Below are 24,416 nucleotides of genomic sequence, written 5' to 3' on the forward strand. Positions count from 1 at the left end.
GAAAGATAGCTGAGCTGCCAGGTGTTGGAGCAGTTGACTAAAGCAACAAGAAACCAAAATGAAAGTGCAAGTGAGGCATTTAGTCACTCACTCTGATAGTATGAGCAAAAAGCTCAAACTAGAGAAAGCACTGCCCACTACCCCCCGCACCCTTCACCCCAGTTCCATTTTCCCCATGGAGCAGCATGCTGGTAGACCAGGTGGCCCTGCGCAGACTTGCAGACATGGGGTCATCTCACTAGTGAGGAAACCCCAAACAGAAGCCTCTGGCAATTTTATGGATTCTGGGCCAGAGGAGAGGGAAAAGGGGAAGGGTTGGGAGTAGAAAACTACTGGGTACTGAGTTGAGGTGGGGAAAGGTGTCTTCAGGGTTTCGCCTTTCTCTCCCTGATAGAGTCCTTGGCAGAAGAAGGCCTCAGGAATGAAGCCACCTGGGCTAGGAATGCAAATATGGGTCTGCTTCTGGGGACCCCAACGGGAGGCAGGTGATAATAACATCAGCCGTTCTCTAGGACTGGTTATACCCGTGGCATCTCCGGAAGCTTAACATGAATCCATCAGGTTCCCAGTCACCCTGCAAGGAGGGGTTCCCAGCCTCATTTGACATGTGAGAACACTGAGGCTTAGTGAGGCCTTGCCAGGGGCCCAAAGCAAGGAAGTTGGAATCAAGACTGGCCCTTTCCACCATACCTGTCTCTTCAAAGCAGGGACAATTGGGTCTGAGCTGCCTCTACTTCCCCCACGCGGAGCCGCTTAGTGCTTGTAAATAGGAAACAGGTATGTACGGCCAGCCAATAAATGTTGAATCCCCACTAGGGCTAAATAAATCCTTTTACATGGGTTACCTAACCTCATCATTGTAACAGCCCTAGGAAGTGGCTAGTATCACTATCATCCTATTTCATAGATGAGGAACCCAAGGGGGAAAGGGACCGGCCCAAGGCCACATGGCTGGTACGAGACACAGCCCGAGCCCTCCTCTAGTCTATCATAGGGATGGATGCTGGTGGCAGACAAATGAGCAAAAGGAAGGAGGAGGGAGGTGGGGAAATCATGGTTCCCCCTGCCGTCAGCGGATGACCACTTCATCTCATCTTGGAACATATCTCTGTTACACACGGGAAATGGCTCTATCCCCTGGGAATTATCTGCTAGCCAGCAACCCCATCCATCTGCTCATTGACACAATAAAAAAACAAAAATCAAACGAGCCTTCTGAGTCCCACTCCCTGGGGACCCAGCAACATAACTTGGAAACAACTCTTCAGTAAGTCTGATCAAAGGCTGGTTGTGAGATAATTAGAAATCATGGCCTCTTCCACTAGGCTTGGGACTCACAAACGACAGTTGGCTGAGTTTTATATTTGGGTCGGACCAAAGACTTAGATGGATCCACTTCCCCCTAATTTACACCCATTTCAATGAGGAGAGCAGCAGGAGGCTGAGTGTTTGCTTTGGGAGACTCACCGGCTCTGGAGTCTGCCCCTGGCAAGAAGTGAGGGAGGGGACCCGTACTGAAGTGAGCCCGTGAACTGAGCGCGGGCACCAGTGCCAGGTCCAGGGCTGATTGGGGAGCAGAATTCTCTCATTGAGGTCCGGATGACAGTGGCTGATGATAAAGGGGACGATGGTAAAGGTGGACTATTGGAGACCACAGATGGAGCTGGCCAAAGACGGTGGGAGGTAGGGAGGTTTGGCTAGAGTACCAGGTGATTCCTTCATTGAACCATTCAATAAATATTTATTGAGGACTTATTATGTGCCAGCACTCTGCTAGGCATAGGCATCAGGTGGTGAATAAAAAAGATGGCGCCCAGCCTTAAAGATCGTACAGGCCAGTGGGGAGAATGGTCTGTTTTGGTGGAGAAAGTAAAGTTCAGAATCAGAGACGATGTGGGTTCACCTCCCAGAGAGGAGGAGTGTGGGGACAGGGGTGATGCAGACCTTGCCTCCAGAGCTGACAACAGAAGTCTTCATCCTCCCAGAATCTCCAGGAATATCCTGTACATCTGGAAATGCAACTTGCCGATCCAGCTGTGGCTTCCAAGCCCTGTCTTTCTCCTGGCCCTCAAACTCTCATGTACTGGACGTTGGCACCCAAGAACAGGAAGTCCTAGGAGAAACAAGATAGGACAGGATGGTAAAAAGCATCCTCTACTCCAAAAAGATGCATCTCTGATTTAAAGGGAGGCTCATGTCTGGAGAAACACAAACTCTGCCAGAAACCAGGCCAGTGCGTAAATTGTGAGTGTGCTTCTGTCCCCGAAGTCTCCATAAAGCACAGCTTTTGCCAGCTACCTTCTCTAAGGTGGTGATTTATCTGTCCTTTCCCAAGCTGCTTCTTCCTGGCAGGCCTCATAAATGTCCTTTGTGTCACCTAAATTCTCTTCACGAGAAATACAAAATTGTGAGCAGCTGGGGTTTCTGCTCCTACCTCCTTGTAAGTTTCCATTACCCAAATGGGCGGCAATTCTGAACTCAAGGCAAAGTCCTATGATTTCCCACAGTGACCCACTCCATGCTTTTGGGGGTCAAGCAAATGGATGGCGTTGATATCAAAATTCTAATAACTATATAGCATACAATAAATCTTCTAATGACTTTCCATGAGCCAAATGAGCTAGAAGCTTTCATACTTGGCCTCTCACCTTCATAAGAGCCCAGTGAGGATTGGGTTACACCCCATTTTACAGAGGAGAAAACTGAGGCCAGCTGTGTGAATTGTCACTCAGGCTTTGCTTTGAATAATGATCTGTCTGACTCATTGTAAACACTCAACAATAGTTGAATGTTGAGTATCCCTGGGTCCGAAAGGCCTTTGGATATTTGTTTTCCAAATATAACAGTTGATCAGTGTTTCAATGTTCCTGACCACTCTGCTGTTATTTGCTATATGTCGATGATGGACTAGTCACAACGCAGCATCTCCTTTAAGGTTCCCAAACCCACCAAAGCAGTCATCCCACCTTACGGATGCTATTCTAGAAGGATAACCGGAACTGTAGGGCATGGATGGACCATAAAATGCTCGGTCAGAATAGCGGAGATGCAGAATCAGACATATTCCTTGGTATTAAAACAGTTAAGTAAATTGTGGCCCATCTGATGGATGGGACAGTGCTTAATTTTGGGGTAGGGGTGGAACTAGATTGCAACAAAAAGAAAAAAGAAAATAAACAGGGATGTGCACAGACAATACACCTATCCAAAACAAATGACTTTGTTCAAATAGTTAGAGAAAACAAAAAAGACTGAAGGAAGTACACCAAAATTCAAATTGTGGGTGTGGTGGGGCAATGGGTCTAACATATATATATATATAAAATGAAGCACTTCCACTTAAGAATTTAGAAGAACTTTTAAAAACTTACAAATGGCTTTCAGAGTCTGAAATGTCTATGATTGGTCACCCATGTGCAGGTCACCCATGATGAGGGTTGGAAGGCAGTGTGGCACAGACTGTGTTAACTACCTCCTACTCCAATAGAGGCCCCGCTTCTGAAGGACATGTGGATGGCTTCCTGGCATCCAGACATGCCAGGAGCATCTCACTCCAGTTCAGGCTTTCGCAGTTGCAGGACTGGGCTGGTTCCCACCCACTGAGTTATGGCTTCCTAACTGGAAAGGTTTTAGGTTGGTGCAAAAGTAATTGCAGTTTAAAAGGTTAAAAATAATTACAAAAACTGCAGTTACTTTTGAACCCACCTAATAACAAATCCCTCTCCCCAATTCCTCAGAGCCCCCTGAACCCACTGACCTTGTGGATCTGGAGAACAGGGTCGTAGAGCTGAATATTCTTTAGCAGAGGGAGGGGGAAGCCTTTTGTCAACTTGTCTGGAGGTTGAAGCACAACAGTGAGAGAGCTTTGTTAATAAATAGCAATTATAGACTAAGTTAAAAAGAAGTCCTCTCTGCAAACTCTACACAGAGTATATTCTCATTTAATCATCACCAAAGACTGTGAGGCAGATATGATTATTATTGTCATTTTGCAGATAAGGAAATTGAGGCAGAGAGTGGCCATGTAACTCGCCCTGGATCACACTGCTAGAAAGTGGCAGAACTGGGATTTGAACCCAGGCAGGCTGCCACAGGAGCCTTAGCTCTCCACCATGAGGCTATGTGAAAGGAGTGGCAGGTATAGGGGAGAATACACTCATGATAAGAAGCTCGTGGGCATCTGCTCTCTGCCCTCCATCCCGTCTTGCTTTCTATTGTAGCCAAATGAAGTAAAGCCCCGTGAAAACAGGGTTTAGGTCTTTATGCTTTATTTTTTTGACAAGTGAGTTGGCAATTGACTTGGAAATGTGAATTCAGAGGTGGGCTGCCTTGTGCCCTCTGTATTAACTTGGTCCTTAGTCTTTCACTTGCCACTTCCTTCTCTTTGGAGGAAGCTTCCTGTGCTCCAAAATGCTGCCCCAGTCCCCAACCCTCATTAAGTCCTGGAGGGAGATGAGGTTGGCTTCAACACTTCCATCTCACCACAGGCCACTGAAGCTCAGAGAGAAGTGACTTGCCCAAGGTCTCACGACTGGTAGGCAAGGCCTATTTCCCAATTCCAAGTCCACCTCTCTTTCCCTCAAAAAGCAGTGTCCACTCTTGACTTGGAAAACCTGGCAGTGATTCTTACCATTGACCTCCGGGTAGAGGGTGTTGAGAATGTAGTAATTCAGCAACGCCTCCAACAGCTCCACCTGGTGGAGAACAGGAGAGGTGACCACATGTGCTGTCTCACCCACCAATAAACGGCCACACAGCCACCCTGGGGGTGGGGTGATTCTGTATGTGCTGACATGGCAAAAGGCTTGAAAAAAGCAAATTTCAGATAGATACCTACATCACGCTACTATTTTCTAAGACGAAACTACTTTGAGATCCACACTTATATGTAGGCGAACGATTGAAAAATTTTGGCAGACTACATGCCCAACTGTCTTTTCTCTAGAAAGAACATCAAAGTTTGGCTTAGCCTTATTTTTAATTTAATTTAAAAAAATTTTACAGTGATAATGTTTTCCTGAATTACTTGGGTAATACAAAAAATTTTCAGTCAAAACTAAAAGTACAAAACACAATTTTTAACACTCTCTGTGTGACAAGTATAGGTTTAGAGCATTACATATATATCTGATTCAACCTTCACAATAACCCCTTGATGTTGATATTAGTGGTCCCCATTTCACAGATAAAAAAACTGAGGCCCACAGAATGAAAGAGACTTGCTAGAAACTGGGCAGCAGGGTCAGAATTTGAATCCAGATTTATCTCCTTCTATAGATAAATGCCTTTTTACATTCCATGTTTTGTTTTGTTTTTGGCGAATCTTTACATATGCATGTTTTACTTTATAGAACATTTTTACATGCCCCACACACATACAATATTAGTGTGTCATTATTCACTTTATCTTTCATTCTCTGAAAGGAGTCATCCTTGGGGGTCCCTATGGGCAGTGTATCTCCCCACACCTTATATGCTTATTTCATCTTCATAAGTACTTTAGGAAAAATCTGGGAAGAGGAAAGCAGGGTGAGGGTAGTCAGAGGAGGCCAGCATTTGTGGGATGGTAAAAAGGAAGACAACTGCTACAAGTTAACGTCTTTCCACCTCTTCTTCAGCCTGTGAGGAGCAGCTGCCGTCGCCCACCTTCCCTGTTTTCAAAAATCTGCCCTGGTTGCTTCAGCCCACATCAATCTTCCCATTCTGTTTCCTTTTTTAGTAAGAGGCCATCTGTTTCACCACTTTTTCCTCTTTGTGGAAATCATCTCTTGGTTTTGTCTGCCCAGAAATCAATTCCTCTTGTTTTAATAACAGAGTCCCTATTTTCCTCTGAGGAACGGTCCTTTCTGATCTCAGTCCATATTGATGGGGGTTGCAAATTCTGGCTCCAGGAAACCCATCCTTGGCCGATAGGCCTTGTTGAATCTCTGGCTACAGTGATTGGCTAAAGAATGGGCACATGACTAAGGTTGATCCAATGAGAGCTAACAGGAATTTTTTTTTTTTTGTAATGTTGTAGGTTAAAAAAAAAAAGAAGCTTCAGGATATTTGTTTTTATTTTTTTTCACCAATGGGAATAATCTGCCTGAGAATGAAGCCAACAAAGATAGATGAAAGCAGATAGAGAGATGGAGAGAGATTTTTGATGCACTAATTTGAGCACCTGGATCCAGCTATGCCTGAAACCTTTAGCCTTAGTTTTCTTTGTTTTTTAATTATGTGACCCTATATATTCCTCTGGTCTGCCTAAGACATTTTCAGTTGGCTTTCTATTCCTTGCAGTTAAAAGAGTTCTGTCCAATAGAAGATTTACTTATATAGGATCTTACATTGGGATGTAACTTTTGCTTGGTCCTATGTTTTATGGCCTTGAGGGCTTGTACACTTTTCTAGGGCAGAGAGCAGCTCTCTGCTTTTTTATTTTCTCCTACAGCCATAGTATTTCTTTATAAACAATCTCAATTATTTAATACCCAAATCATTTCATAAACAAAAATAATAACTTACATTGAATACTTCAAATTTAGATTCTTTCAGCTCCAATCGTACCCTATAATGAATCAGAAAATTCATGATGTGGACAGTATTCCCATGGGAGACCTAAGCCACGTGGGGGTCCCCCGAAAAGAGGAGGCCCTGGCTCGAGATATCATAAGGCCAAGGGTGGGGTAGAGGTGGGAGGGATAAAAATGGCTGAATAACCAAAACTAATGATATAATCTTATTGGGAAGACTCGAAGAAGGGAGGTGGGTAGTGTAAAGAGCTCAATCTTTATCTGTCACCTCAGGAAGTCAGTATAGCTGATGTCTAAAATTCACACATTAAGAAAAAGCAGTGTTAGTAAATTCTGTAGAAATTTGGAAGCAATGGATATTAAGTGGAAAGGAAGTTTGTGGAAATGGGGCCTGTGAGGCAAAAGAATTGGGCCAACTTGGGTAAAATTTAAGTTTCCCTCCCCAATGGTGGGCCCCTAACGTTGACAGGAGGATCTTGTCACATCCGCACCTCTAGTTACAGATAATCAGCTACAGTGCCAGACAGAGCAGGCTCAGTTGAATGACCCCACGTGGGTAGAAGGCTGACTTACTCTTCTGGCTTCAGGAACCCAGTGATTTTGCTGGTGTTGGTGTTGAAGTTCAACATGGCAGATACATTAGTGGCCTGGAAATACCAGTAGAAATAAACAGGTGTGAATGAGGGAGGTTGTCATGTACAAGAAGGGTAACTGAGGACTAGCTGTCTTCTCTAAACAAATAGCTCTCAGTGAGTTAAAGCAGGGACTCGCCCACTAGACTATAGACTCCCAGAAGGCTCATTGTAGGTGCTTGATAAATGTTTGAATGTGAATTTGAACATATTTACTTGAAATGGTTGATTACGACAGCAATTACACTTTGAACAGACTACCAAGAGAAGACGTAAAGTGCCTATTCCCGGGGATCTCTATAGGGATCATTTCTAGGTATCCCAGGGCCAAGATTCAGCCACAGTAGTGATAATAATAGATTATATTTAATTTAAAATATATTGATAACAACACTTTTCATAACAATAACAATATCAAATTGCATCTAGGAGCAATTACCCTTCCAGAAATTTGTCTTCTTGAGTTTTAAACCTTAAACAAGAGAGCAAAATTCTCCATCCAGTGAGCAGGAGCCCCCAAAGACTCAGAATCTCCTCTCTGTTAGACAGGGTCCATTGGGAAAGGAGAAGCCACTCTCAATATTTAACTCAGAGGGAATTTAATACAGGAAATTGCTGAGAAGCCAAAAAAAAAAAAAGAGTTGGAGAGGCAACTCAGAGATCAGCAGAAGCAGGAAGATGCTTCCCTCCCGGGACCAGAAGAAGAGAGGGAGGAGTTGAGATTATGGGAGCCACCATGGAGGAGACACTTACTGCCCAAGTCTTTGTTCAAGACAAAGAGAGAACAAACACTCTGGCTTCTTCCTTCCTCCCACCCGCCATTCTCCTGACAAGGCCTTCCATTGGCCGCCCTAGCTGGAAGTCAGAGTGCAAGGGAGCTTGGGAAATGCAGTCTTTGGGGTCAGAAATAGATACAGAGCAGAACAGGTTAAAACCCCCCTATACCTTCCTCCCCCTAGTAGTCCAGACTCAGTGAGAGATATATACATTCAACATATAAACCAGAAGACAGCTACATAAGTATCTTTATAATAAATGCAATAAAGAAAAATAATAGGGTGGTACAAGAGAAAAACGACAAGGGGTCTAAGGTAGATCAGGGCTATGGGCAATCAAGAAAGGCCTCTTTGAGGAAGTGATATGTAAGTTGAGATCTTAAGGAATTAGCCATGTGGTGAGTTGGGGGGAAAGCACACAGGAAAAGACAACAGAATTGGCAAAGGCTTTGAACCTTACCACTCTAAGCCGGAAGACAGGCTCCTTGATGGAGCTTGGCAGGAGCACAAAGGCCTCAATCTCCATCTGGGGGGCCAAGGACAGATTCCCAGGGCTGAAGTTCAGGAATGGGGCAGAGACCACTGCTCCCTGGAGCTCCAAGTTCATGTTGGGGTACTGTCTAGCTAACTGGGGACAGAATGAGATTATGTCAAGAGCAGGATATATGCAGGTTTGCCGGGAGAGCCTGGAGGGAGTCAGATAGAGCTGAGAATGCTTTTTGGTTGATTAGATTTCCATGAAATGCTCTGTGCTTTTTCCTCTTAATGGTATAACTGGATATCTTTCCACGTCAAACATACAGAGTCTGTATCATCTATTTCATGACTGCATTGTATTCCATTGTGCATAAGTACTGTCATTGATCTAATCCTACTGGGCCTCAAGTTGTCTCCAAGGTTTTGTCATTATCATGACCACTGTCTGTGTACCCTTGGCTATTATTTGAGGTGTGTTTGTGTGGGAGATACATTCCTGGAAGTGGAATTGCTGTGTCAAAGGGCACGGATATTTTTAAAACTTTTTGATAGGAATTGCCAAATTATCCTCCAGAAAGATCAGAGCAATTTTTTCACTCCCCACCTTCCCTGGGCAATGGGTGAGAACTACTGTTTCTTCACACCCTCATCATAGGCAGCTAATTGCATATACAGGGACCAGATGCCAATGTTTTTGAAATATGACACAAGTATATCCCTCCATTACAAAAGTGCACGCAATTTTTTTGTTTAACTAGAGGTAGGTACAGAATTTAATTTTGGGCAAGACTGTTCCTTTTCGGGGGGCGGGGGAAGTTGGTGAAAGAAAAACAGTCCCATAAGCCTTTTGGTTATGCAAATATAAAATCTACATCCTATTGTAAAAAAAAAAATGTTTAGAAAGTTGAGGAGGCAAACTGCTTTATTTAGAAGGTAGGCTGAGTTGCTTCTCTGCCAGGTTGATGATGATGTGAGCAGGAAGGGGGGAAGGAGTTTCCTCCTCTTCCTGGGACAAAAGAGATGTGGGAGCCAGGATGGGGCCAAGGCACTCCAAAGCCAGCCCAACAACGTGGGGGAAGGTTGGGTTGTTGTGGGCTCTAGGGAGAAAACGTGCCTGTAGGGGGCGCCTTAGGGAAGAACTTTGCCAAGGCATTGCAGAACTTGAAGTTCAAACATTTCCCACTGTTATAATTTCTCCCAGCCATCATCAAGCCTTCTGAAAGGCAGGTTAAACACTACAGCCTATCTGATCTGTGTTTTGGGCGCACGCAGAAGGTGGGGGAGAGGACAGGTCGATTTCTGTGGGATTAAATGAGATGCTGCACATGACAGACCTACAAGGTTATATACTGCAACACTGATGCAACAAAAGACTGGAAGCAACCTTCAATGTCCTTTCGTGGGAAACTGGTTAAACAAGTACTGGTCAATGCATGCGATGGCAGACCGCACATCCACGGAAAGAAAGAGTGAGGAAGATCTTTATCTACCTGTATGGATTGGTCTCCCAGTACAGAAAGGGAAAAATGTAAGGTACAAAATGGTGTGGCTAATATCCCTCCCGCTGTGGAGGAAAATGGAGGAAAGACAAACAAATTTGTTTGTATATACATAGAATGTTACCAGAAGGATGTACACACTCTGATAATATTGGTAGACTCTGGATGGGAGGGAACTGGGTGGTTAGGCGACAGGAATCGACAGGAGACTTTCCATTCTGTAGCTTTTTATGTTATTTGAACGTCAAACCATAAGAATTTATGATCCGTCAAAAAATGATTTTTTAGTTTATTAAAAGAACAGTGCTTGGTCCCTACTATGCCCTCTCTAATTGACGTTATTAATTAGGGCACATTTTGTGGGACATGTTGGCATTGGGATTCTCAGATCTCACCAATAAGAGACTGGGCAACCTATGATCCCACATGATACACGGCTTAGGCCTGTGTTCTTTGGGCTTTGAAGGGAAGTAAGCATGAAAAGCTGCAGCATCCCGGCCTTCACTGCGGGCCCTCGCTGCCAGACTGTTGGTCAGGCTGAGAGTAGTGCACAGGTTTTTAAGGGAAACCCCTGAGGGCTCAGCCTGCACCTACCGAGCGTCGAGGGAAGGCTTACCCGGGGAATGAAGGCGCGGAAGGACTTGGTGGTCAGTCGGATGGTAGAGGTGGGTGGAACCTGCAGCAAACGGACACAGTGAAGCTTTACGGGGCTCCTGCTGGAGGTGAAGGTCTAAAGAGGCGGAGGTGGGATGTTCAGGATTATAACTTCTCAGCTATCTGGGGTTACCATGGCAGCGACGAGATGCCTGTCCTGCATATACCATTAATACCTTAGTCCACGGGTCCTGTCTGTTCTCCTTGGGACACAGGTGACACGTGGGACCAACTCAGAGGGTCCATCAGGGTGAGATTTGCAGTCACAAAGACCTAGGTTTGGCTTCTGGCTTTGTCACTGTGTAGTCTTGGGACAGTCCCTTTACCTGTCTGAGTCTCAACTTCCTCGCCTATAAAATGGGGATAATAATAGTTGCCACCTATCAGGTCATTGTGAGGGCTAACTGAGATAGTGGGTACAAAGCATTTAGCGCAAGGCCTAGCATATATAGTGAATGCTCACTAAAACATATTGTATGATCCCATCCACTAAAAGAAAGGACTACACCATGGGTGTGATGGGTGAATCAAACATGATGATAGAAGGAAAAGGCCTGTACATGTGTGAGAAATAATTCCAAGGACAGTAAGTCATTCTGCCCATCCACCAGATGGTCCCCAATTTATTACCAGGGGATGCTGGATCATCCAAATTGGACCATGCTGTGTTTCCCCCACCATCCTGATATACTTCATGAGGTCTCAGCTTTTACAAAGAGCTACAGGAAGTAACCATCTGAAACCCAGAAATGTTAAAGAGACGAGAAATAGTAAAGATGTGATCCACTATAAAATTTAGTATACAAAGCCACATTGGAGTGAGTGGTTTTAGAGGGAAACACTAGGAAGACTTTGTCTCTCCTTTTTACCATGAATCACTAAATTATGTATATTTTCTGTTTTGGCTATAAAAAAGCTCCCAGACAAATTTGTAATTTGAAGAGAAAAAAATCAATTTATGGGTCCAATATCTTCATAATTGTCCTTTACCTTTAACTTGGTCTTTTATTTCCTATTCTATGTAACTATATGCATTTATCAGTGTATCTATTATCCTGCCTCATTCACCAAAACAAAAACAACAACAAAAAAACACACAAAAAAAACACACCACACACACAAAAACCCTCCTAAAACCATCAGGATGAGAGAAAATATGAATTAGAATAACATATCTAGATTTGGGGGTGGGGAATAAAACACAGACAAGCAAGCTAAAAAGTCTTCCACAATTGTAATAAGGGAGAAAAAAAATTTAACTTGGAGTTTCCTGGCAGCCAAAGTGAAAATGGAAATTGTGCTAACTTATATTTTTCCTAGTCTTGATCTTTTTTTCTTTGCCATAATTTACTATTTCGCTGATGTAAATGGGATGGAAAGGAAATAAGGAAGGGAAGCCAGGTTACATAGTCATCTGTGAGCATTATTTTGTCACCATCCTCACCATGTCATCTGTGATGGAGAAGTTCAGGTACCCTGCCTCGTGATATACTAGGCTGGCTGTGTTGAAGACATAATCAGAGATGGCAAAGTAGACCATTCGGTTGTGTTCCTCAGGAAGGCTCATGACAGGAGCGAGGAAAGCAACTGGGGAGCGGTGATCATGGTTAAAAAATTCAGCCTGGAGAGAGAAAATAATATGCATTTGAACTTTCAAAGTCTCTCCCAGGGCTGGACATCTGAGCTAGGTAGTTGTCTACATAGTCTGATGAGGGGGCACTGGCTAGAGACACTGCCTGAAACGCCACCATTAAAGACATTTTCCTTTGGGTTGCATGTCCAGAATCCCTTCATAAAAGACTCCCCAGCTTTGGTAATATTAACCCACAAGACCTACCAGCCAGACTCTCCACACTACCTAGGGCCCGCTGTGACTGGTTTCACCTGCATGGTGGACAAGGTGAAGGAGGGGCTGGGAAGTTTCAAGGCCTAAGAGTAGTAGGACCCTTGGGAGAGGATCCTGGCTCTGAGAACACACCCCACCACTCCATATTGCCCTGCCCTGGACACAGCCGGAAGCACAGAGATGAGCACAGATCTGAAGCCAGGGGCACAGGGAAACCCAAGGAAGGGCTGACCCTGAGGAAATGCCACACTGGGGCTGGACCCACCCAAGCCCCTGCTCCAGAAGCCTCACCTTCAACATCATGTCCAGCATCTGGGCTGTTGCCTGAGGGGCCTCCATTAAACTGTAATCAATGCCGGCAAAACTGTCAATCTCTGTTGTGACTGTGAACCAGGGGAGAGGCAGAATTAGGAGCCAGGCGATAGAGAAGAGGTAAGGGCTCTGACTGACCTAAACTTCTGTGACTTTCTTTAGAGCCCCCTGCCCCTCTGCCTCAAGACCTTCCACCCAGCCCAGCCCTGGGGCAAAGAAGAGCTTCACCAAGGAAGAGACAACCTGGGTTCTCTTTTCCCACTGGTGGGTTAGCCATGGGGTGGGTATGCTCAGCCTGGGGCCTGAGCGGGTTCCAGGGAGACAGACAGACACACACACACACACACATATATCCTGAGGGCGGGAGGTGCCCAGGTTTGGCAGCCGGTCCACACCTGAAGCTTCATGCCAAGGAAGCCACACAATGGGGAGAAATCTGCAACCAATGTTATGGCTCCCCAATTTACAACTGAGGCCTTGATCTTCGGGAAACCAACCTCCTATCAACTCGAACCAAATAACCAGGAAGATCAGGCATGTCCAGAGGTTTCAGACACTTCCCCACAAAGTCCTGGAGGAACAGGAGATCTATCTCCCATGCACTGGGTCATCTGTGTCCCCCTGGGCCTCTAGTGAAGGGGGATGTCAACAAGTGAGTGGGGGGACCTGGGGTCCATGGCATCAGAGAACACCTCAGACAATTTGTCAGGGACTATCCCTGCAAGCGTTACGTGTGCACCCTAGGTCCAGGGCCCCCTCTTGTAAAGGATTGTTCTATGGGTACACTTACATGTGAGGGCAAAGAGGTTGTGCACGGTGTCCCCTACCCCATGTCGGCAATAGCAAATAATAAACCTACATGTCCAGCAGCTGGGGAATTGTTAAATAAATGATAATATATCCACAGGGTAAATGCTATACTGCTATTAAAATGAGGTCTGCTACTGCCCCTTTGAAAAATTGTTTGGCAGGATCTGATAATGCTGAACCTATGTATACCACATGAGCCTGCAATTTCACTCCTAGGTATAACCCAAAGACAGGCATCCATGTTGTACTAGAATATTCATTGCAGCACTACCCATAATGGTCTAAAACTGAAACAACCCAAATGGCCTTCAAAAGTAAAATGAAAATAGAGGAACATCAACACAGTGGAATACGACACAGCAAGGAGAATGAATGAATTCACTATATGCAACAATATAGATCGAAGTTATATTTTAAAGTTAAACAAAAAAAGCCTTTTGCTTTTGATAAAAGACTCTAAATACAGCAAAGTTCCACTCATGTACAAAGCACAAAATTAATCTCTGCTGGTAGAAGTTGGAATGGTAGTTACCCTTGAGTGGTAGGTAGTGACAGAAGGACACATGAGGGGACTCTGAAATGCCAGTCATAGTCTGTATATCGATCTGGTAGCTGGTATCTGTGTGTTCAGTTTGTGAAACTTCTTTAAGCTGTTCACTTATGATTTAAACACTTTTCTCTATGTACTAATTTCCACAAAAATGTTTTAAACGTCAGATAGATTTTTATGTGCTGATATAGAAAGATCTCCACCATATACAAGTTACAAAAGAACAATATCTGTACTATGTATAGATGAATATATATTCATAATTATGTATATACACATATATTCATGAACACAGGAATACATATATTAATGTACATTCATATGCTTATGTATATGTATATTTGTATATGCAAAGAAAATATCTGGGAAAATACACCCAAAACAGAAGTTACTTCTTGGAAGAAAATTTGGAGAGAAAAAGGGACTTTTAATTTTTACTTTCTATACCTCTGTCCCATTTAAGGTTTTATAAGGTACATACCTATATGCTTATAAAAATTAATAGAAATAAACTGTTCTGAGGTTGGTGAGGCACCCTACCTGGCAGAGTTTGAAGATAAGGCTGTAGGTCAGAGGTCACTGATTTCTGGACCATTTCGCAAATCTGAAAAAAAAGGGAAGCAAAAGCTTGAGTGAGTTCCCTGGCTTTGGTCTGGCACTGTGCTGATTGCTTCAGCCACATTATGGCACATTCTTGCTCACTGAGCCGTTGATTCTAGAGATGTGTGAGTACTTATCATGTACCAGGTAAGAAACAGAAATAATCAAAACTATGTAGGACCCTAATAGAGCCTAATTTTTCCTTCCAAAGTCGATCCCAGGGCTGGACATCTGAGTGACATAGTCACCTACACAGCCTGATGAGGGGACATCGGCTGGAGGCCCCATCTGAAAGCCTGAAAGCCCCATCATTAAAGATGTTTTCCGTCGGAAGATCCTGGCCTCCCAGAATTTATAGTTGAATAGCAGAACTAGACAGTAAGTAGAAATAGCCGCACAAATTAAGTGTATAATTAATGTAGATACTTCTTAAATGCCATCACTTAACAGGTTGGCCGGATTGACCAACGTTTGCTGTTTCCCCAGAAACATTACTACATGGCAACAGGGTGCTCAAGAAGAAGGCTGGCTTGTTTTGCAAAGCTCAGCTAGACCCCCTGGACCTCAGAACAAGGAAAGGAACGGAATACAGCTAGCCATACCCAATCTGTGGGATCTGCCTGCTATTCCTAATTTAACCACCAGGGGCACTCAAAGCCAGACCAGACGTAGGGGTCAGTGGGGGTGGGGTTTCTCTCCCTCTCCCTCTCCCTCCCCCTCCCCCTCCCCTGCCCCTCCCCCCTCCTTTTCCCCCTCCCCTTCCCCCTCCCCCTCCTCCTCCTTCTTCCCTCTCTCTGTTTTGTATCCCCCCCCCTTATCATTTTCTCCCTTCCCAAGCAGTCATTGCTACAGATGCAGCTTCACTTTCACTTGTATGATACCTGGGAAATGGGATTTGGGGAAGTGAGTGTTTGGGAGAACTGAGGGTTAACATGAAACCTCTTTGTTTAAGCCAGAGATTCCAACATTTGGAGATTTCACATCATTTTTTTAAATGGGAAAAACTGACATTCTGTCACTGCCTTCCCATCCAGGACAGGTGCTCATGAGCTTGCCCAGGTAGGAACCAGGGTTTCTACCTGGTTCATGCACTTCTCAAGTTTCCTACCTGGTCTCTGCAGGCACCGAAGTGATGATTTCCTTTTTGGCCTTTGTGGAATGCAGGGCAGTGGAGGTCAGTGAGCAAGGCTAAGTAGAGGGAGTCTCTGTTTTGTCCCTGATGTTTTACCCTTGGTCAAACATCTTACCATTCTTAGCCTCACTGGACAGACTCAGGGTCCAGAGACCTACTTTTTGCTCCCAGCTTTGCCACACACAAAACTCTGTGACCTTTGGCAAATGATTTATCTATACTTTCTGGGTCTTGGGCCCAAGTCTGTTTGGGCCAACCCCCAGGGCTATCCAGAGCCATAGGTCAGTAAGGACTTGAGCCCAGCCTTTGAGTGGCTCGGAGGATGCCAGAAGTTCTGACGTTCTTACCTTGCTCTCCAACATTTTTCGGAATGTTGACTCTATCTCGCTGTGAAGGAAATTCAGCAGCCATCTGGAGAGAAAAGCACAGTAGATGGTAAGCTGTGTGCCGCTGAACGCAGTGATGGCAGGACAGCAGGGAGAGCCAAGCCCTGGCTTCCAGCTAGGCTGGTCCCCAAGGGAGCCCTCCCCACCACATCCTGATACCCTGCTATGTCCCAGAGCCCCAGCTCCCAGCATACTCACTGAGTTCAGGGCATCTGGCATCCTAGTCCCCTGCTGCACCCCAAGCAAACTCAGTAGCTTTGGGGGAGGGGCTTGAGAATCAACATTTTCCTAATGAAGGAAACTTGACTCAAAGAGACTTGCCTAAAGGCTTGCATATTTTTCACAAACTCTCCTTTGGCCAAAAGCCCTTGTGTTCCTCTAACAGCCAAATTTCTTTTGCCTGATGATGGTTCCCTGAAGTTCTTTTTTTTGGTGGAAATGGCACACCCACCCTCCTGGCTTGAATCTGCATCTGTTAGTCTCAGCAATGGCCCCCAAAGAATGATCTCCAAGTGCCCTTGCCTTCTGTATGGACCCTTATGTTTATCAGAGGCCAGGTCTCTGGCTGGCTGGGCCTCGGGCTGCAACCAGGGGTCAAGCTGGCTACTGTCCCAGTGGTGACCTACCCCAGATCTCCTGAAAAGTCCACGTCTACGTCACGGATATGGCTGCTGCAGCTAGAGGCCGTGGCAGTGGGCCTCCCTGAAGGCTCGCTGCCCAAGAGGAGGTTGACCGAAATGGTGATGCCCTTAACCTGCACGTCAAAGGAGCCCTGTAGTTTCCTGGAGGAGATGAGAGAAGCAATGCCCGATTCTTAGACTAGCGCCGGCCACCATTTGGGGGGGAAATGAGAAGCTGAAATCTCAGCCCCAAATAAGTGGAGTTGGAGCAAACATTTAATTACAAAAAATTATTACAATATTTATTACAAAGCAAAGATTTATTACAAATAAGACATTAAAAGACCTAGAAGAAAACTTGGGTTCACTTATTTATAGTCAGGGATGGGAAAAGGTCTTTCTAGGCAGGGTCCAAATCTCAGAAGACATAAAGGAAACAGTTGATACATTTGCCAGCACAGAAAATTAATACTTCAGTGGACAAAATAAATGCCATATACAAAGTAAAAAAAAAAAAAAAATTCATGAGTGAGCCAAAGAGCTGATTTCTGTAACATACGAGTTAATATATAAACTAATTTTCTTAGCATGTGAGCTAATTTCCTTACTATACAAAGAATAAGCCTACGCTAATGAATAAGGAAAGGACAAAGAAACCCAAAAGAAAAAAAAAAGAGATCAAAGATAGGAACAGAAACTTTGATTGCAATAGGCATATGACGAATTATTTAAAATGAAAATCACAATGATGCTAGTTGTCACCCATCAGATTCACAAAACTTTTGACATTTTAACCCCCAGTGCTTGTGATGGCATGGGCAAAAAGAAGTAATTTAAAATTTTCTAGGAACCACATTTAAAAAGGCAAAGAGAAAGAGGTGAAATGAATTTTAATAGTATATATTATCACTGCAACCTGTAGTCAACGTACAAATTATTAATGACATTTCTTATGTTCTTTTATGTGATAAATCTTCAAATCCGGGGTTGCACCCTTACAGCAGATCTTAATTTGTATCAGCCAATTTTCAAGTACTCAGTGAAAACATGGCTTGGAGCTATGTACTATATTGGACAGTGAAGGCCTAAAGTGGAAATACGGCCAGGTCACCCCAAAGAGACTTGTCACCTCTCCTATAATGGGCTGAATTGGTCCCCCCACCAAATCCATATATTTAAAGCCTAAACCCCAGTACCTCAGAATGTGACAATATTTGAGACAGCTTTTAAAGAGGTGATTAAGTTTAAATGAACCCACTAGGGTGGGCCCTACTCTAATCTGACTGGCGTCCTTATGAGAAGAGGAATTAGGACACAGAGACACACCCAGGGTGCATGCACACAGAGGGATGACCATGTGAGGACACAGTAAGAGGGTGACCATCTGCAAGCCACGGAGAGAGGACTCAGAGGAAACCAGACATGCTGACACCTTAATCTTGGACCCATGCCTCCAGAAGTGTGAGAAAAATCAGTTTTTGTTGTTTAAACCACAAGTCTGTGATATTTTGTTATGGCAGCCCTTGTAGACACATCTACCTTCCATCCGAGGACCTTGGAGGGCAGAGAACAATTCAAAGTGCTGGAGAGTTAGTGTCTGGGGAGCTGCCCTTGACCCATAGCAAATAGGAAGATGGGGGCTGCAAACCTGTATTTGGGTAACTCAAACGTGTGCTCCATCCACATTGTCTCCAGAGGTTCTCAGGAGTGTATGCCTTCTCTTCCTGCCTCACTTGCCCACACCCCTATGGATGTTTCTCTTTAGATCACTTCCCAGATAAAGTACTTGCACTTGAATTCTTGCCTTGGGGTCTGCTGCTGGGGGAAGCAAATCAAGAAGACACACTGTTACCTCATTTAGCTCACCCACAAACCTCATCAGAGCGGCAAGAAGACTGGAAGAGACTGGTCCAAGAGCCAGGACTTGGGCCCGGGCGACCTCTGGGCTTTGGCTCCCTCCATCCACCATGGCTAGGACCTCATTGGCCCTAAGAATGGGCCAAGGCCCTGAGCGCGTGGGAGCTGAGCCAACTTACAGGAATGACTTGCGCACCTTCCACTTGCCCTCGACCCAGATGAAGGAGTCGGAGATGGACAAACTCAGGCCCTGGCCAGGAAGGGGTGTCAAAGCAGAGCCCAGCAGCTCACAGCTACGGATGTTCAGGCTGGGGAGAGAGACACAGAGGGTGGCGGCATCAGACCTGGCCTCCACTGGGCTCTTGCTCTCACCTTTGTACCTTCTCCCTGTGGGCACTGGACCAGCAGGGCTGCTTTAGGCAGGCATCTGGCTACCCCCACTTACAGAGCGCCTACTGTGTGCCCTGCACTGATCCAACGCCCTCTCACACACTTTACATTTATTGTGCTACTTAGGACTCTCAGAGCAGGTCAGCACTCTTCTTGTTCCCTTTTCACCCAGGAAGAAATAGAACCTCATGGAAAGGGTGCTTTTGCCCAGAATCACGCACTCAAGGATCAGAGTCCATGAATTTCATGATCCTGGGTGGGATCTGGAGTAAGGCACATGAACACCCCTTCTGTGTTTGCAGCTCCTTCCCCCAGCCATCCCCTTCCTTGACACAATCAGGTTCAGAGAAGGCCAACGGCAGCTTGAGAAAAGACACAAAAAAAGCTCAGGGTAGAAAACCAAGATGATACACTATTGTGGGGCCATCAGTTCCATTTTATTTGCTTGGCTCATAGTAGGTGCTCAATAAATGTTTGCTGATGGACTGAATAAAGGAAGGAAGGAAGGAAGGAAGGAAGGAAGGAAGGAAGGAAGGAAGGAAGGAAGAAAGGAAGGAAAGTGAGCATGGAGGGTGGTGATGAGCGGTGGGCTGAATTGCCCTCCCTCCATTGTCCGTCCCTCAAAAAGTGCTTCATGCCTTTTTAAAACATCAGTTGCTAGTATCTAATGATCCTTTGAAGATTCAGTTCAAATGTCACCCGCTCTGGGAAGCCTTCCTTGTGTAGAAACCTCAGCTGTAACAGTTGGGCTGCTCTATTTAAAGCTGAAGTTCTATCTTCTCTTCCAGACTACATCCTGTGGTCAGATCAGAGCCTGGATTATAATTCAAAAGAGGTAATACTGTCATCCCCATTTTACAGATAAGGAAACTGAGGCTCAGGTCACACAGCTAGGCGGTCTTTGTTAATATGTGCTGCATAAATGAATGGAGGAGCCCAATTCCCTCCCAGAACTTCTCTCTGAACTCTGTGAGGAACAATCTCACAGTCTGCCCCAGAGGGGTCCTGATCCAATCCCAGGGTTCTCCCTCCCTTGCCAGGCCTCCGCCCCTGCCCAGCCACCTCAGGACCCCAGCAGAAGGGAGCCTCACCTGTGGAACTCATAGCGCCCACGGCCAACATGACTGATCTTGAAGTCCCCGCTGAAGTCAGGCAGTGTGATTCTGTGCAGCTCACTCTGCAAGGCCACCAGCCCCTCCCTGGCCGCTGTGGGCAGGAAAAAGCTGGGAGTCAACCTGGTCTGCCTGCCTACCTCCCCTCGAATCCCTTTGGTGGCTCCCACCTGCTCTGGGGAGAGAGGCCGACTTCCTTGTTAGCATTCATTACAGTTAGGGATTATTGAGCCCTTCTGTGTACCAGGGGGCGTGAGAAACACTCAGGACATCACTTCATTGCATGTGGTGGTATTCTGTGCATGCCATTTTATGAATGAGGATGCAGATGCCTGTGTCAGCTACTCCATGAGGGGAGGAGGGCTGTGTGCTTGGGTGGGCAGTCCACTTTCCTGCCCATCATGGCATCTAGCCTGCACAGAAGAAACTGTAAGGATTTTGGAGCTAGAATCCTTTGCTTTGGTAATCTTTCTAGATGGGTGACCTTGAGCAAGTCCTCAACCTTTACTTTATCTGTAAAAATGCAATAATACTTTCCTCATTGCGGTGCATGAAGATGAAAGGAAATCATTGCAGAGCACAAAGGAGGCTGCGAGGATCAAAAGCACTCCTGGCTTGGAGCCTGACACACAGCAGGCCCTCAGGAAATGCCAGGAACAGCAAGTCAGGGTTTATATTATTAAAAATATGTAAAGGACCAAATGGCCAACTCTTAGAGGATCAGTTAAATAAACATGGTTCATTCACACGTGGAAAGGAACAAAAGGCAAATTTTGCTTCATTTAGTGTTTCAATGTAAACAGCATTTACTAGGAACTTCTGTTTGTTCTGAGATGTGAGGGAGCCAGAATTCTGCCCTCAAGGAGGACATGTGTACACCGAAGCAGCCTCCCCTTCCATGTCTTTCTAACTTGCACTCCTCCCTCTAACAAATGCATGTGCCATTCTCTCTGCCCAAATGCTACCCTCTTGTATCTGGCTAACTCCCATTTATCTTTTCTACCTCACCTCCTCCAGGAAGACTTCCCTGATTTCCCTGTCTCTGCCCCAGCCAATCTGGGCTCCCAACAACCTTACCCAAGGGAATGTTATTACCCCATTTAACAGATAAGGCAATCGAGCCTCCACGAATGTGAGGAGCAGCCCTCAATCAATTACTGTGGGGAGAGGTGTATAAATACCCTGGGGGGATTAATTTTGAGGTATTATTTCAGCATCTTTAGAAAATAGTCTTATTTTCACCCATTCTTTAAAATGGAGATATAACACATAAAGTACTTAAAGGGCACTAATTTTTAGGTGTCACTAGGTAATTAAAAAATTTTTATATACCCGCATAACCACCACCCAGACCTAGGTGTAGCGCCTTCCGGGCACTCTGCAGACTCCCTCATGCCCCTCCCCGGTCTCCACTGGTCTCTGGAGGTAACTACTACCATTCTGACTTTCAATTTTAAGGCATATATTTTCTAACTTTATCAAGAATTTTCCCAATGGAATTGTTCTAGTCACTGGGTAGTAACTGGTTTATAACACTCCCCACCCCCAGCTGCCTTCCCTTTCCCATCTCATGTCCTCTTTCCCCTATGGTGTGTTCTGGAGTTATCTCCCAAATCAACTACTTGCACCCAAATCCTTGTCTCTGTTGGTTGGTGGGAGCCCAGCTAAGACAAGTAAGTGCCCAAGTGGCACAGTGATTGGGTGACAAGGCCAGAGTCTGAGCTGGGGAAGCCTGGCTGGGAAGGTGTCATGCGGGGACTCTGGTCCCGCTCCCCGCATAAGAATGCAGGATATGGTGAGGCCAAAAAGGAACACCAACGGAGCCATGGATAAGGGGTTCATACCACTATAGTCTCACTGGCAGCTGGGTTGGAGACACAGGAAGCAGTAGCCAGCCACATGATCCGCAATCTGCCGTTTGCTTCTCTGCCAACCAACCTCACGTCCTAACTGCAATCCGTGCTTGCTAGCTCAGCCACGGCAGTTATATCAGTGGCTAATGGCTAACCGGTAGCAGCTGATGGCCAACTAGTCACAGCGGATAGCCATCTACTACCCGAGCCAGCACCTTTCCACATGAGGCCGAGAGCCTGGAAACTGCTCTCTGGGACTCTGTCCCCACAGAAGGCCACACTGCCTAAGGGAGAGCGCCCTGTCAGTGCCCCAGCCATACCCAGAGCAGCCTGGTGCCAAGCAGGTCAGCCAGGCCAGCCAATGGCCACAGCTTCTTACCATACTCCAGGCCCTTGTTTGTGATCCTGGCGACCAGGCCGGGGTTAGTTCCCAGGGCTCCTGGGAAGGACACGAGCAGTAGTCCCAGCAGCAGAAGGGACAGGGCTCTGGTGGAGGCCCCCATCCTGGATTTCCAGTGGTGGGGGCCAGGCTCAGCCTGCCTCCCTTAAGTAGCCGAGAACTGAGGGCTGGGGCATGTTCCTGGGATCAGGACGGGAAGGGGAGGAACAGGGACTGGAACTGGCTTGCGACACTGTGAGTCATCGGTCAGACTTAGAAGCCCATTGTTGCTGCTCCGGGGTCAGAGGGCAGGTTGGCCTGGCCCCAGGTAACAATATCCCTCCACCTTTCCCACAGAAAAACCCCATGTGCATTTCTAGGAAGGCCTGGTTTTACAGACTAGGAAACCGAGGCTCAGAGAGGGCACGTCACTTACTTAAGATCACACACCTGGAAAGTGGCAGAGCTGGGAGTCAAAGCCAGGTCTGGCGCCATTCAAATCCTCTCTTTTGTGTACTTGACTGTTTATTTAAAAAAGAACCAGCTCCACCCCCACCCCCACCTCCACCCCGCCTTGGTAAAACAGGCTGTCTCAAACCTTGCTGATAGTAAAATTTTCGGGAAGGCAACTTGGCAAATCATTAAACACCTGCACGCCTGGTCACCTAGCAATTCTACCTCTGAAACTTGACCCTAAGTACATAATTAAGTCAGTGTACAAATGCTGCACTGTGTGAAATAGGTAAGGGAGGAGGGGGACCCAGCCTAAAATGTCCTGGCAAAAGGGCATTGGCTAAATAAACTACGACACAGCCATGTAAAATGAGACTGCAGAAATCAATGTATTTCTTGATAAGGAAAGATGGTGATGAGGGGTCGGTTTCTAATGGCATCACATTCTATTTCTTTGTTCTATTCCCATGTATGCCAATCTGGAAAATTTTTAGCAAGGAGTTGGGAAGTCTCGTCTCCGGTTGGATGGGCAGGACTATGGGTGTTTTTAAATCTTTTTGCTTGTTGGTCTTTTACATTTGTCTTTTTTTGGGGGTGTGTGGGTGTGGTCATGGGGATAGATTGAATTTGCAGTGAGTAAATAAAACATTTCATTTTGGAAAACTAAATTTATAGTAGGGAGTTTGCTAAATTCATGGGGATCCTCCAGGACTCCCTGTGTTTCTGGGCTATGTTCTTCCCGCTCCTTTACTGATCACCTGTATGTTTCCCCCTGACGTCCCACAGTCCTCTGCACTTTCTCCATCGTAGCATTAACCCCTCTTCGCTGTTTTGTAACTATGGTCCTTTAAGTTCTTTGCTACTCTTCCTATCAAAAGGCAGATTGTCGTGACCTCCCCTTGACCGTGGGAATAACAGGGATTCTTCCCAGTGGGCCATAAAAGGCACTGGAATCGGGGTTAAGATGAGAACTTCCCCTGCTGAGCGCAGGGAAGCCCATAGCCGGGGCCTCTCTGCTCTTTTGTACTCTGGTGTTCCCATCATGGGGTTGAGGCTTGTGGGGTTCTATCTATCACCCCACCAGCCTGGGGGTTCCTTAGGGCAGGGTTGAGCGGACTCAGCCACCCTGAAGGCATCTTCTCCCTGGACTCAGCTAGCTGGGGCGATGTCTGCTTTCTGGACTCAGCCTGCCAAGGTGAGGATGGGTCCTAGGCTGTCAGTTGGGAAGGCAGGGTTCCTATCTGGCTTAGCCCTGCCAGGCAATTTGACCCTCAACAAGCCTTGTTGCCTCCTTGTGCCTCAGTTTCCCTCTGAAAATAAGGAGGACAGTGCAGGTGACTCCCATGGGCCCGTCCAGGTTACAGAGTGGAAGAGGACAGTCTGGAGAATGGGGATATTGAGAGGATACAGATGTCATCTTCTGGCAGCAGTTTGAGGATGTCCCAGGCTGGGGGCCATTTGCGGGGTTGGGAACTCCCATAGCCGTGACCTTTTGACCTTAGACCTGTCTGGGCCATCATGCCATGTGGCCCCAGGCCAGGCCTCCACCCCCACAGGTGCCCA

At 46.0% G+C, this 24,416-nt stretch overlaps 1 protein-coding gene across 1 annotated transcript; it reads right to left on the reverse strand.

The window, feature by feature from the left end:
* Positions 1-1,721: 1,721 nt before the first annotated feature.
* Positions 1,722-22,601, reverse strand: LOC109457385 (lipopolysaccharide-binding protein). The gene is made up of 15 exons (XM_019750245.2): positions 22,401-22,601; positions 20,148-20,262; positions 18,846-18,974; positions 16,816-16,971; positions 16,151-16,214; positions 14,612-14,675; positions 12,691-12,782; positions 11,998-12,174; positions 10,516-10,575; positions 8,384-8,551; positions 7,089-7,162; positions 6,508-6,550; positions 4,631-4,694; positions 3,758-3,834; positions 1,722-2,113 (listed from the first exon to the last, which is right to left on the reverse strand). The coding sequence occupies exons 1-15, from the start codon at positions 22,522-22,524 to the stop codon at positions 2,069-2,071; spliced, it is 1,452 nt and encodes a 483-aa protein (XP_019605804.2). The 5' UTR covers positions 22,525-22,601; the 3' UTR covers positions 1,722-2,068.
* Between the last annotated feature and the right edge of the window lie 1,815 nt (positions 22,602-24,416).

Source organism: Rhinolophus sinicus, linkage group LG13, assembly GCF_036562045.2.
Source record: "Rhinolophus sinicus isolate RSC01 linkage group LG13, ASM3656204v1, whole genome shotgun sequence".
NCBI lineage: Eukaryota > Metazoa > Chordata > Mammalia > Chiroptera > Rhinolophidae > Rhinolophus > Rhinolophus sinicus.

What these genes read in the sequence shown, in the direction of transcription:
- LOC109457385 (XM_019750245.2), bottom strand. Translation starts at nt 22,524, where the DNA reads ATGGGGGCCTCCACCAGAGCCCTGTCCCTTCTGCTGCTGGGACTACTG. An exon ending in TGCTGGACATGATGTTGAAG is followed by an intron (nt 12,175 to 12,690) that starts GTGAGGCTTCTG and finishes TTCTCTCTCCAG; the next exon opens with GCTGAATTTTTTAACCATGA. An exon ending in GGGTTCCTGAAGCCAGAAGA is followed by an intron (nt 6,551 to 7,088) that starts GTAAGTCAGCCT and finishes GATTCATTATAG; the next exon opens with GGTACGATTGGAGCTGAAAG.